The 14,479-nt window shown below is 45.6% G+C and overlaps 1 protein-coding gene across 7 annotated transcripts in view; it reads right to left on the minus strand.

Annotated features, from left to right (window-relative positions):
- Window positions 1–389: 389 nt before the first annotated feature.
- Window positions 390–14,479, minus strand: part of LOC115085172 (beta-Ala-His dipeptidase-like) — a 207,107-nt gene continuing 193,017 nt past the window's right edge. For all 7 annotated transcript variants that reach the window (XM_029590872.1, XM_029590868.1, XM_029590867.1 and 4 more), the window contains 2 exons: window positions 14,018–14,165; window positions 390–708 (listed from right to left, as the gene is read on the minus strand). In XM_029590872.1, the coding sequence (XP_029446732.1) occupies window positions 624–708; window positions 14,018–14,165 (233 nt within the window). In that variant the 3' untranslated portion in view covers window positions 390–623. The remainder of the gene's footprint in view (window positions 709–14,017; window positions 14,166–14,479) is intronic.

A 14,479-nucleotide genomic window follows, 5' to 3' on the forward strand; every position in this document is an offset into this window, starting at 1 on the left:
GATAGACATCTCTGCCACCCACTTTGTTTTGTTTTTAATACTTAACAATGAAGATGCCAAGATTCACCTAGATTGCAGGGGCCCTCGGTTCGGTGGTTATTATAATTTATTTTTATTTATTTATTTTTTACTTTTGTCATCCGTCACTCCTGTGGCATCTTTAGCAGCCTGGCCTTCACTTCCTGACAGCGCCGGGGGCTTGCCTGTGACCCCTGGATGTTGGAATTGTCTCTCTTGAGCAGCAGCAGCTCATTTCAACGCCATGGGATCCCAGTTTCCTCCCCCCTCCCTCTTAGGGCATCAGCGTTCACCCATGATGTGGGAGGAAAGGAAACACTTTTGCGGCATGACTGAATGTAAAGAAGATTCAGCAGGTTTGAGCAAAGGAATGCAATATATTTAATTTATTATGTATTTATATGATACAATAAGTATTATATATAGTTAATTATATACTTAAATTCATTTATATTTTTATGCAGTGTACAAAAAATTAAACAGGACTAGAATATTTCTTCCCAATCTTTGAGCATGAAGTTTCCTGTCTTTAGATTACTGTTGTGTGGTGGGACAGGTTGAGAAAAGAAATGTTGGAGGGATGCTCAGTTTAAGTTTCTTCACATTTAATCTTTCTGTGTCTTTTGATGCAGTTCTGCCAGCTCCAAGAAAAACGTTGCAAACAGCTTTGTTCCTTGTATGTAATTATTCCTAAACAAAAAGAGAGAAGGGAAGAGCAGTGAGGACAGAGATCTGGAAGACAATAACTCATTAACAGGCCGGTACAGTAAAGTCCGCGGGAGAGCGGGCCCCGGCGCGCGCACCGGCCACTCGCCGGTGCACGCGATGCAGTATTTAAATTAGGTTCGACAGCCGACGCTCAATTTTGCCGGCGTCGGTTCTCGAGCCCACTGACAGCCACAGCTCGGAAACCGGACTTTTGGTCGGCGCTAATTTCTGAAAGTAAAATGTGCGGCTTGACTGCACATTTTACTTTCTGTATCCCGCGCGCATACCTAATAGGGCCATCAACATGCATTTGCATGTTGAGGGCGCTATTAGGTGCCATGAGTTGGACGCACGTTTTCCTCCCCTTACTGAATAAGGGGTAAGGGAAAACGTGTGTCCAAGAGCAGGCGTGTACTGTATCGGCCTGTAAGAGTTCTAGATACCAGTAAGCTGCTACATTAGAAGCATCTGAGGGAACCAAACACAAAGGGAAAAATGGGCATCACACAGGAGACATAGCCACCACAGAAACTCCATTAATTCTCGGTCCATGTCATACAGATAATCTGCTTGATTGATTTGTACAATGCCTATTTATCCCTGTTGCACTCAGCAAACCCTGAGATGTTCAAGCTCTGCACTCGACTAATGATCCTGTTCTTTTGTAGCTCTGTATCACCGATATACATCTCTGGACCTGGCTTATCCACAACATCAAGATTGTAATGCTGCAATGTACACAGCATGCGCTAAAGACACTTGGGAGCACACAAGAGGGACTTCTTAAAGATTTCTATCAGCACCTTTTGATCTCTGCTGTAACTCTCAGCTGTAAAGATAATAATGAAAATGTTGGCAGGCAAACAATACTTAAACATTCCTTTTTGATTTGCACATAATTCTGTTCATATGGTGTTAGTTTTCTAGAAGCAAAGACCGACTGACCTTCTTGCATCAAAGAACATCAAAGCCCATTTTTACTAGCATCAATCTATCACAATAGGACTGGTGGCATCTTAGTACTTCAAAACAGGTACATCTACAGTTAAACACTTTATTTCCTGTACTGCCTGGTCATGCTTTAGAAGCCAATGCCAAATGGCATCCTTTTTCAGAAATCTTCTCAAGGGTTCACATAACTCTGACAAGCATGGCATGAATTTTGCTAGATAATTTTTAAAGATGGCTGGCGCTATCCAGCCATCTTTAAAAATGGCACCGGTGCCAATGGCACCGATAGCCCCTTACCATGTGACAGGGGCTATCGGTGCCATGGCACCGATAGCCCCTGTCACATGGTAAGGGCAAAGGGCCAACGGCTCCATTTTGATTAGTGGCAGCCAAAGGCCCGAGAGCGGGAGATCGCTCCCGGGACCCCCACTGGACCACCAGGTACTTTAAAAATTTGGGGGGGGGGGGTCGGGAGGGTAGGGGATTAGAAAGAATTAAATTAAAAGGATCAGGATGGGTTTGGGGGTTATTTTTAAGTGTCCTTTCTTCCTAGCCCCCCAAAACGATAAGAGAACCTCACGAAAATTTTGTGGGGTTTTCCTATCGGGTTCGGGGACCCCCTAATTCTGACGAGTTTGAAAATATCTTCCGATATTTTCAATCATCAGAAAAACGATTCTCATCCCTAATATTTATTATTGCCTAGCACAGTCAAACTGTGCCTGGCGAAATACAATAAACAATGGGGTAGATTTTCAAAAAACGCGAATAGGCGTACTTTTGCTGGCGCATCAGGCGCAAGCAAAAGTACGCTGGATTTTAGTAGATACGCGCGGAGCCGCGCGTATCCACTAAAATCCTGGATCGGCGCGCGCAAGGCTATGAATTCTGTATAGCCGGTGCGCGCCGAGCCGCGCTGCCTACCCCCATTCCCTCCAAGGCCGCTCCGAAATCGGAGCGGCCTTGGAGGGAATCCTCTAACGCCCTCCCCTCACCTTCCCCTCCCTTCCTCTACCTAACCCACCTGCCCGGCCCTGTCTACACCCCCCCCTTACCTTTCTCCGGGGATTTACGCCTCCCGGAGGGAGAAGTAAATCCCCGCGCGCCAGCGGGCCTCTTGCGCGCCGGGCCGCGACCTGGGGGCGGCTACGGAGGGCGCGGCCACGCCCCCGGACCGCCCCGGGCCGTAGCCACACCCCCATACCCGCCCCCAAAACGCTGCCGACACGCCCCCCGAAACGCCGCGACGACCGGGTCCGCCCCCGACACGCCCCGACACGCCCCCCTCTGAGAACCCCGGGACTTACGCGAGTCCCAGGGCTCTGCGCGCGCCGGTAGGCCTATGTAAAATAGGCTCACCGGCGCGCAGGGCCCTGCTCACCTAAATCCGCCTGGTTTTGGGCGGATTTAGGCGAGCAGGGCTCTGAAAATCCGCCCCAATGTGTTCAAATGTAACCAATACTTCTTCCCAAAACCCAAAAAGCTTAGGGGTTAATTTTCAAAAGGATCTACATGCTTAGAACTGGGGTTTACATGTGTAAATGCACAGCGGCTGCCTGGAAGAGGGATTTAAAATAAGCTAAGGTGAATAGCTCCACCTGCAGAGAGGGAATTAATAGTAAGTCAGTGCTGACAGGCAGGGGGTTTTTTGAAAGGAGAAAGAAAGGGTATGTGGGCTAGAGATGTGAATCGTGTGATCGATCGTCTTAACGATCGATTTCGGCTGGGGGGGAGGGAATCGGATCGTCGCGGTTTTGTTTTTGTAAATATCGTGTACATCGTAAATCGGGGGAGGGCGGGAAAACCGGCACACTAAAACATCCCTAAAACCCACCCGACCCTTTAAAATAAATCCCCCACCCTCCCGAACACCCCCAAAATGCCTTAAATTACCTGGGGTCCAGAGCGGGGGTCCCGGTGTGATCTTTTATTCTTGGGCTTGCGGTGCGTTGTAGAAATGGCGCCGGCGCTACCTTTGCCCTCAAAGGTAGCACCGGCGCCATTTTGTTTTTTGTCCCCCGACGTCAGGAGCGTAGGAGATCGCTCCCGGACCCCCGCTGGACCCCCAGGGACTTTTGGCCAGCTTGGGGGGCCTCCTGACCCCCACAAGACTTGCCAAATGTCCAGCGGGGGTCCAGGAGCGACCTCCTGCACTCGAATTGTTTTGCCGTACGGCCGGCGCCATTTTGCGCAAAATGGTGCCGGCCGTACGGCAACACAATTCGACTGCAGGAGGTCGTTCCCGGACCCCCGCTGGACCCCCAGGGACTTTTGGCCAGCTTGGGGGGGCCTCCTGACCCCCACAAGACTTGCCAAAAGTCCAGCGGTGTACCGCTGGCCAAAAGTCCCTGGGGGTCCAGCAGGGGTCCGGGAGCGATCTCCTACTGCAGGAGGTCGCTCCCGGACCCCCGCTGGACTTTTGGCAAGTCTTGTGGGGGTCAGGAGGCCCCCCCAAGCTGGCCAAAATCCCTGGGGGTCCAGCAGGGGTCCGGGAGCGATCTCCTACACTCCTGACGTCGGGGGACAAAAAACAAAATGGCGCCGTCGCTACCTTTGACCTGTCACAGGGCAAAGGTAGCGCCGGCGCCATTTCTACAACGCACCGCAGGCCCGAGAGTAAGAGATCACACCGGGACCCCCGCTCTGGACCCCAGGTAATTTAAGGCATTTTGGGGGGGTTCGGGAGGGTGGGGGATTTATTTTAAAGGGTCGGGGTGGGTTTTAGGGTTGTTTTAGTGTGCCGGTTTTTCCGCCCTCCCCCTTCCCCTCCCCCTTCCCCCGATTTACGATTTTTGACGATAAAGCGGGGGAATTCCTATTGTATCGCGCTTCTAACTATTTTTGACGATTTAAAATATATCGGACGATATTTTAAATCGTCAAAAAACGATTCACATCCCTAATGTGGGCTTGTTTGGAATAGGCCAGAGCCCTTCAAGAACATTTTTTGTGTTGTCAGAGCCAGTAGGCTAGCATGGAGCAAGCAATACAGGCCCTCACTGAAGGGCAGCAGAAAGGTTGGGGTGCTCTGCACACCCTGACTGACAAGTTTGGACAGCAGCTAGCGTTGTTGGGTGACCAGCACATGACACTAACCCAGTTGGCCCAAGCAATTCAAACCACCATGGCGCAGGCATGGTCTCCACCCCCAATGCTATTTAATATGAAAGCAGCGGAAGACCAAAATGTGTTCCTAAAGAATTTTGAAAGAATTGCTCACCTGATGGGTTGACCAGAAGCCAGCTAGACCACACACCTAGCCAATCTACTCACTGGCAAGAGCCAAGCAGCCTTTTAAGCAGCCAGTCCTGATGGGACAGCCAACTATGCCACACTTAAAACCACCTCTTAGAAAGGACAGGGTATACCACAGACATCTACCAGCAACAGTTCTGGCGAGGCATGAAACTGTCAGGGAAAAGTCCCTGAAACCTATTCCACTGACTGAATGACACATAGGTGGAAATAGCTGTAACCTGAGGCAAAGACCGGCTTTGAAGTAGCCAATCAGGTGCTTCTGGAACAGTTTGTAGATGGGCTTGACCAACCCATCAGAATTGGGTCTGTTGGTACCCTGGGATCTCTTTGGAAAAAGCATTAGAAGAAGCAAACACCTTCCACCAGGCCCAATTAATGCCTGATATAGTGGAGAGGATAAAAAGGTAAACCATACAGGCTCCATGGTGGAGTAATGTAAATGGAGGACCCCAGCAATGACCCTCTGAAGTGGACAATTCTGGGTATGGATTAAATACACAGACCACACCCTCTCCTGCTAGCTTCAACTGTGGAAGCAGATATCACTTGGCCAGAGACAGCTTTTATGACCGAAGTGAAGCGATGGATGTCAACATAGTGACATAGCCAGTACTAGAGATTAAAGTCCTTGTGGGCAAAGAAAAGTCTCCTAAGCATGGTCGATCCTCAAGATGAAAGAACAAGGGGCACTTGGAGGGACTGGTGTAACCCAATAATAAAGGTATAGATACTTTTTCCTTCTGTGCCCTTTCTGTGGTGAGTGGACTTGAGATAAATGCTGTCCATATGGAAAAGAAGAAAATGGAGAACCCTTGAGAGGAACAGGTAAAGCTAAACTGGAACCCCACTTGTTGGCATGCTCCTACTGAAAGGCAGAGGACCACATGGTCGAAGAGTGCCCATGGCTTGAAGACATAGTGTGGAAGCAAATACTAGCGAAACAGTCAAGAAGGAACTGACTGCAGAGGGTAGCCCCCAGAACGAGAAAAGTGAGAACAGGAATGAGTGAACACTTTCACAAAACTTCAAAACTGTAATTTGGTGGATATCCCACTTTGGGAATTTAAGGAATTTGTGATCCAGGTGGAGCTGGATGCCGTTCCACCAAATCCTTGGTAGACTCAAGGTGCAGTAAAATACTTGTTGGTAAGGACTTGATGAAGAGAGAAGATATCAACCAGAAGAAGGTGACACTGATCCGTGTACATAGCATCAGAAAGCAGTACCCCACTAGTCACATTCTGCTGACAATGCCAGCAAACAAACTGTTAAGGAAGTGGAGGTGCTTCCCAAGCTTCCTTATCCAGTGGTTTTAGGGTGTTGTCCCCAGTTTAAAACCCTGTCTGGTCAGCATATGGGCAGTCAAGCCTGATTGGAACAGTGGGCACCCCACGAACCCTGGAGTGGCTTCCCAAATTACTTGGAGAGTAGAAACCTTAAACGGGTTTAAGCAGCCCCAGCCATAGGATGGAAGTAAGAGAGAAATAAGGATCTTCTTAGTAAGGGCAAGTGCTCAGCCTAAGAAGTTTGAACTGAGGGGGAGGATATATGAAGTGGTTTACCCAAGAAAACTCCAGAATACCTTATGGGACCAGATCCAGAGATCTGGTCCAGGCCATCTTAAGCACCAGGCAATAGGGAACCCTAGTCTGAGCAGGAGGCCTCTGGTAAGGTGTATATCAAGCCAGACCCAGGAGCGAACAGGAGGCCCTGGGAAACAGGAAGAACCTTAGGAAAGGCCCAGACTAAGAGACTATAAGTTGCTATATTGCTTCTTTGTTTGTAAGCTGTGAAGATATGCAGAGTGGGCAGGATTTTAAAAGGGTTATGCGCATAAGGTACGCACATAACCCTTTTAAAATGCCCCTGCGCGCGCCGAGCCTATTTTGCATAGGTTTCCGGCGTGCAAAGCCCCGGGATGCACGTAAGTCCCGGGGCTTTCCTGGGGGGGGCGTGTCGGGGGCGTGTCACGATCCGTGCGTCATCGCAGGCGTGTCACAATCCGCGCATCATCGGGGGCGTGTCGGGGGGCGTGACGCGGCCGGCGCGTCATCCAGGGGCGGCACCACGGGCATGGTTTCGGCCCGGGGGCATTCTGGGAGCGTGGCCACGGCCTCCGGACCAGCCCCCGGACGGGAACATGGCGCGCGGCAGCTGGCCCAGCGCGCGCAAAGTTGCACCTGCCTCGAGCAGGTGTAACTTTCGCGACAGAGGTGGGGGGGGGGTTTAGATAGGGCCAGGGGGGGGTGGCGGAAGGAAAGTTCCCTTCGAGGCTGCTCCGATTTCGGAGCGGCCTTGGAGGGAATGGGCAGCGCTCGCAAGTTGCACAAATGTGCACTCCCTTGTGCACGCCGACCCCGGATTTTATAAGATACGCGCAGCTACGCGCGTATCTTATAAAATCCAGCGTACTTTTGTTTGCGCCTGGTGCGCGAACAAAAGTACGCACGCACGCACGTAGATTTATAAAATCTACCCCAGTGTTTTTTAGTTGTGAATTAATAAAAGCTCATGAATATTCAGCCAGAGCTTAATCTGCATCTATTCTCTGGCCATTCTGAATGCACACAGTGCCACAGACATAAATAGGGATTCTTTCTTTTTTTTTCTAACTGTTAATTTTTAGCCTTCTAAAAAGAAGGCTTATGAGATTGCAATTTCTGTGCGTGAGTTTGTGTATCGACCTAATAACTTTTGTATTTATTGTCCTGTCCATACCAGATTTTGAAGCCCATGCATATGTGTGGATCTTGGATGTACAAATGCTCGTGTCCGAGTGTTACTATTCCTTCCTGGATCCTTTTTAGGAGAGTCCAACACATCCCATTCCCCTTCATGTGGCCTCCCACCAGCTAGGCTTGGGGACAGGGATCCTGGATCATGCTTACTCCCACACCATAGGGATACCCCAGCCAACACAGTTAGTACCACCCACTGCGGTCCTCGAACAGTATGTGTACACAGTCCTTTATCTGAGTCCATCTTTTACTCTGGGTTCCACTTTCATCCTAGTAGGACTCCTTGGACTCGCTGTGGGACATGTGGTGAGTACTCTTCACTCATCTCTGCATTGACTTGCACATCCTCTGCACTGTCATGATCAGCGCCCTCTGGTGAGTCCATCGCAGGTCTCGCTGACTCCTTGTTGCTGCCACGCATTGGCTCCACTGAGGTCCCTCTCACTAGGGACTCCACTGACTCCTCTTCAGATTTTTGGGCACAGGGCCTTCCTCAGGAGCTCCTGTAGCACCAAATTCAGGCCTCCCTTCAGCTTCCTGCTCAGGCTTTTCCGTGCTGCATTCATCAGGCCTCTTCCTAGGCAGTCTGTGTTGCCCCTCCTAGGGCTTCCTGTGATCTCTCTCTCAGGGTTCTTCACAGCCCCAATCTCTGGGCTTCTCACAGGAGCTATTTCTGGACTGCCAGTAGTGTTTGGGCATCCTACAAGGTGTTCGGCAGGACCTTCTGTAGCACCAGTCTCAGGCTATTGCCACAACTTGACCAGCTCCTTGGACATCTCTGCCAGCAACTCCTCCAGTTCCTCTATGAACTGTTGGTACTTCTTGACCAGCTACTCCAGGCATCTACTTTTCTGCCTGGCCTGGGCTCCGGGGAGTAAGTCCCCTTGTGCTATTACTCTGGTTGGCCTTTCTAGCTGCCACACCTCAAACCTATTAATCAGGTTTACTTAGGGAATAGCCACTGCTATTAATTGCAACAGTAGCATGGGATCTTCTTAGAGTTTGGGTAATTGCCAGGTTCTTGTGGCCTGGTTTGGCCTCTGTTGGAAACAGGATGCTGGGCTTGATGGACCCTTGGTCTGACCCAGCATGGCAATTTCTTATGTTCTTTCTCATCTAGCTCTTGGGAATGGGGAACTCCCACTACACAGAAGTACCTGACTGTTCTTTTAAACCTACTGGTTTTTCTTTTCTATTTTTTTTCTCTTCGCCTGCACTGCAGTTAACCCACTGGATCCAGACCAGGGTTTTGGTAATACTGCCAGGCGTCTAAGCAGCTGCACATTCACTCTTGGCCACACCTTACTCCAGCCACAGTGCACAACCATTTCTTTTTTTCTCTTTCACTTTTTTTCTTTTAAAAGGAAAAAAAAAAGGTTAAAATAATCCTGCCTCACTGGTGCTAACTTTACTGTTGAACACCAGGCCTAAACTCTGGACAGAGCTGCCTCCTTAGTCTGCAAAACAAATGCACCCCTGCCTAGCTTTCAGGTCCCACAACCCATTCATTAGCTAAAGGCAGTTTCAGGGTTTTTTTTTCTTTTTTCACTCTGTGCTGTGCACCTTTGGGTCGGTGCTAATTTCTGAAAGTAAAATGTGCGGCTTGGCTGCACATTTTACTTTCTGTATCCCCCGCGCATACCTAATAGGGCCATCAACATGCATTTGCATGTTGAGGGCGCTATTAGGTGCCGCGGGTTGGACGCGCGTTTTCCTCCCCTTACTGAATAAGGGGTAAGGGAAAACGCGCGTCCAATAGCAGGCTAACAGTACGCTCCGTCGGAGCGCACTGTACTGTATCAGCCTGTAAGTGAACTTAATAACAGGTAATGCACTTAGCTTGGAGTACGTTGGCCCCCCCCCCCCCATCGGAATTATTTTGTGTCGAGCACAGTGTGTGCGCGCGTGGTGTACTGTGGGACCTGGAGTCTTCACTTGGAGTAGGTTGTCCCCACCCATAGGCATTTCTTTGTGTACAGCAGAGATGGAGAGAGAGGGAGGGCTGGGGATCCCCCCTCCTTACATTTTAGGCTGCCAAGTCGTTCTGCCTGCAGCATTATATGCAGTTAGTTTCCAGGTGCCTTTCTCTTTCAGACAGAGTTCTGAGATGAGATTAAAATCCTTTTCTTCTTCTACTTCAGGCCTTTCTGAGTTCAAAGTGTTATAAATAGGATAGTGGTTGACGAGTGAGGTGAACTGTTTTTCATCAGTGAGAGATTCTAGAGTTGGGTCTGTTGTCTTGTTTTGTGCTGTGCTGTGGAGCTGCGTTTTCATATGTGATCTAGTGGCATTTTCTGCTTTGTGTTGTGCTTGTGAGGGAGGGATGTCTTTATTTAAAGCTACTTTCATTTACTTATTAGATTTTATTTATCATTAGAAGAAAATGTATTGCTTTTCCTTGTTTCAGAGTTCCCAAGGTGTTAATTACTAGTGTTAAAGTTTAAAACTCACCGCTTGCGTAGCAGTGTAGAGAGAAAGAAGGGCGGGTCAGTAAAGGGGGGATGCAGAGGGATGGACAGAGAGACAAAGGAGAACAGGGAGACTCCATTTTAATGAATTGATCAGTTTAGTTTAAAAACAGAAATTTGTGTGTTTAGTTTAAAACCAGATTGGCAGGGAATTAAAAGATATTAAGAAGAAGAATAATAGTTCTTGGGACATTAAGAAAAAGTTATTCAGCAGTCAGGATTCAGGCTATTACAAAGCATACAGAGATTTGGTCATCACACAGGCACACTTACAGTACATCCCTAATCCTTTTCTTGCATATTTAAAATTGCCCTTACGTACAAGTTATAAATATGCATTAACAATGATTTGTCATTTCACAGAGGAGTGAGATTTTCCCAGAAGCGAAAGAGCTATCTCAGTAAGAAAGATTCTGTTGCAGGACTGTATTCCAGAAGAGAAAAAATCTGCAGCTGAGTATTAATGAGTACAGTGCCTCCTAGAGGCACAGCAATATAAAAGAAAAAGGTAGCTTTATGACTGCAATTTGCTGTATTAATATCAGAATGTTTAGTTTCAATTGAGCTGTAATTTCTCTAACCTTTATATTGCCAGATTTTATATTTGTTCCAGGTTAATAACAGATGAAACGTATGAAGATTGTTGAAGATTGCATTTTCTTCTTTTTCCCAGTTTTTCATTTTTTAAACAGACCTCTTTGATTTTTACTTTTGTTTTATTCTAGATCGATCTAGATACTTTCTAAGTATTTTTTCACACCCTTTTTTGGCCTAATTTATTTTTAATCAGGGGTTTGAGCTCAAAAGAAAAAAATATATGTTACTTGTTTGTTTTCTGTGTTGTGTGTCCTTACACCTGAAGAGTGAATGAAGTTGTGTGTCATAGTTTAATGTTCTATGTAATAACTGATGGAATCTTCTCCCTGATTAATCTGAATTTGTTTTACTCTTATGTTAGATTCTGATCAAATAACATACCTAGTGCTGAATTAAAAGGCTGTGCTTCGATGTCACTGAAGTGCACGAAACCAAGAGAACTGTTTGCCCCGCATGCGTCATTGAATTCAGAGATTATCCCATCCTTATAACTGCATCCTTTGCCATGGAATTGGACTGTGAACTGTTTTCAAAGAAAGCCATTATACACCTTTCATCATACGTTTCATCATTTGATTTTCTTTTGTGTGTTGATTGCTTTGTGTCTTGCTCAGATGTTTGGACCTATTTGCAAATGCCATTATTTAGACAGAATTAATGCAGTTTTTCCAAGTTTTGTAGCATTTTCCAGTCTAACTTCCACCACTTATATGCATTTCTTCACTGAATCAGCTAAATGATTATGTAATATGTCTTTCTTTACCTTTGTCTATGAAAGCTGCTTTGATCACATTACTCAAATACCATATCCCACTGCTTGCCCTCTTATTTTATTTATTTATTTAAAAAATTTTATATACACCGCACAATGGGGTAGGGATCTATCCGTCTAGGCGGTTCACAAAATAAAAACATACATAAATTAATCATACATAAGTAAAACATACAGCAAATAATACAATTACAAAAGAGGCTTCTTATTTGTTGATAGCAAAGTAGTGTATTGTGCGGAAGTCTTATTGTAAATTATATGCATGTGTAAAGAGATAGATTTTTTAAAGTTTTTTTAATTCAGCACGGTTTGACGTTAATCAGATATGTTCTGGAAGAGTGTTCCACAGAGTCGGTCCAGCTACTGAAAAAGCTCGTTTTCATGTTAAAGATAAAGTAACAGATCTTACTGAGGGAATTTCCAACATACATTTGTCAAGAGATCGGAGCTGTCTGGTTGGCCTATAAATTCTTAGTAGTGAGCATAACCAGGTGGAATTAGTATTGTATATCAAGTTATGTATTATGGACAATATTTTGTATGTTATGTGAAAGGATATAGGTAGCCAGTGCAGATATTGTAATGTAGGTGTGATGTGATCTCTATGGGATATGTTACATAGCATTCGGGCAGTTGCATTTTGTATTAATTGTAGTGGTTGTATTGTCGTTTGTGGTAATCCAAGATATAGTGAATTGCAATAATCCAAGGCTGATAAAATTAGTGCTTGGGTAACTATTCGGAAATCGTTTGGAAGTAGTAGTGGCTTAAGTTTTTTTAACATGTGTATGTTGAGTGAGATATGTCTCAGTATGGATCAAATGTTTTCTTGAATTTCTTATTCTTTGAGTATCTATCTTTTTCTCTGGATCTTCTTTTTTCTTATAGCGTCTTTTACTTCCCTAAATGTTTCCGTTTGTGGGGGAACCAATATGGGAGATAATTGGGCTTGAGAAGCAAAAGAATGGGATTGGAAATCACCTTATAATGTTTCCAGAATTCAATTACCACCCAGATATGGGAAAGCACAGTGGATATTGGCCTACTCCATAGTTGCAACATGGTGCATCCATAGACCTTACACAGTATTGCACAGTATAGCTGTAGGCAATTACTCTTGCTTGTCACAATCTTCCCTCAACTATACCATGAAAGCTCAAATGGTAATTTCCTATTGGCCCATGATGAATGGCCTCCAGAACGTATCTTGGCCTATTACGATCCAGCCTCCTGGGCTCAGGATGGCTCTTGGGGGTACAGAACTCCAATATATATGCTACATCGTATTATAAGACTGCAAGCTGTTGTTGATATAATTACTGATGAAACTGTACAAGCATTGAGAATACTAGCTACACAGCAAAAAGGTTTCCGGAATGCCATTACCAGAACTGTCTAGCATTAGATTACATACTAGCTTCTGAAGGAGGATTATGTGGATAGTTTAACCTTAGTAACTGCTGCCTACAAATAGACGACAAAGGCGAAGTAATTGAAGAGATCACCCAAAACATGATGTACATTGCTCACGTACCGGTACAGACATGGAAAGGATTCAAAGTCAGTGATCCATTTGGATCACTTGGATTATGGTTCTCTAGATTAGGCTCAGGTTTGAAAAATTCTAATTGGCTCTGTATGTACGATTGCTTTGCTAGAACTTGGTGTCTGCTTATGTTTGCCATGCCTCTGTATCTGCCTATGAAGATGTCGCGACCAAGTATCTGAAATGTTGGTAACTCAGACCACCGCACGGATCATGCGGAACCAAGCAGAGACTTTGAACCTGATGCTCTTCAATTCTAATGATATTAATGCATCATTCCCCACCACAAATAATAGCTATCTGTGAAAAGTGAGCACATTGGTACGAGGACGGGTAAAGTCTCTAAGGAATAGCCTTGGTCAGGCGGAACAACCTAAGACATGCGATGTGCGACGCAGTTAGGTGTGAAGGGTTCCTAGGAGAAACCCTTCAAAGGGGAGAATGTATGAATATGGTCAGTGTAAGAGATGTCAGAGCTGAGAAAATGAAACTTAAGAAGACTGATTTCCTGGAAAACTAACAGCAAGTGTAAATGGCAGAAAAAGCATCCTAGTAACAGAGCACGTACACGTGCACAAATGTATTAATTGGACAAGGGATAAGGGGCGGGTAAACGCAGACACCTGTTGATTGGCTGAAGGTAAACCTTTATAACATTGTGCAGTAGCAGTATAGAACTGAGTAGGTTTGAGCTTGCGCTATTTGCTTTGTAATGCTTGCTACTTCTGAAGAAACCATGTCTTTCTTTATAATAAACTTCACTGTTTGACTTCTAAAGATGGTCTTTATTGGTCTTACTTGTCCGAGGTTTTATACAGGAATTAAGGTGGACCAGGCTTCTAGCCTGGTCTTGTACATAACAAACATGTGGAAATGGGGTCACTGTCACACAGTAGCTATATATTTCAAATAAAAATGATTTCCTAGTAAATAACTTTCATAATTGTTGTATCTTTCTAACCTGCTTATTTTCTCATTTTGGGAATGCTCCCCATCATCGGCCCCACCAATTGGTATCATCATCACTCTCTTTTGTGTCAGAGTCTGGAATGTTTTGGCAATTGGGATGGTTGCGCCATCTCTTATCATATCTGGATCCACTCCGAAAACTGAAACAAAGGAAAGAGAAAAAACACAAAAGTGATAAGTTCTATAACACTAATGTACATAGCTGTATGAAACTTCAATTATCTAGCAACAGAACATTAATTTTTATTGTTTTCATATGTAACAACAATCATGCTTCCTTATGATTATGAGATCATTACTATCAACTTCCTAGTGGCTTTAATAGTTGAAGGGCTTCAGAAGGCATTTCATTTAAATGGTTGTCACTTCATTTACAAGAAGTGGCTCATCATCTGCATTATACCTGCAAATCTAACTTGCAGGTTTAATTTTTCCAGATTTACAGCCCATAATG

The sequence above is a fragment of the Rhinatrema bivittatum genome, chromosome 2 (assembly GCF_901001135.1).
Source record: "Rhinatrema bivittatum chromosome 2, aRhiBiv1.1, whole genome shotgun sequence".
NCBI classification, from domain to species: domain Eukaryota; kingdom Metazoa; phylum Chordata; class Amphibia; order Gymnophiona; family Rhinatrematidae; genus Rhinatrema; species Rhinatrema bivittatum.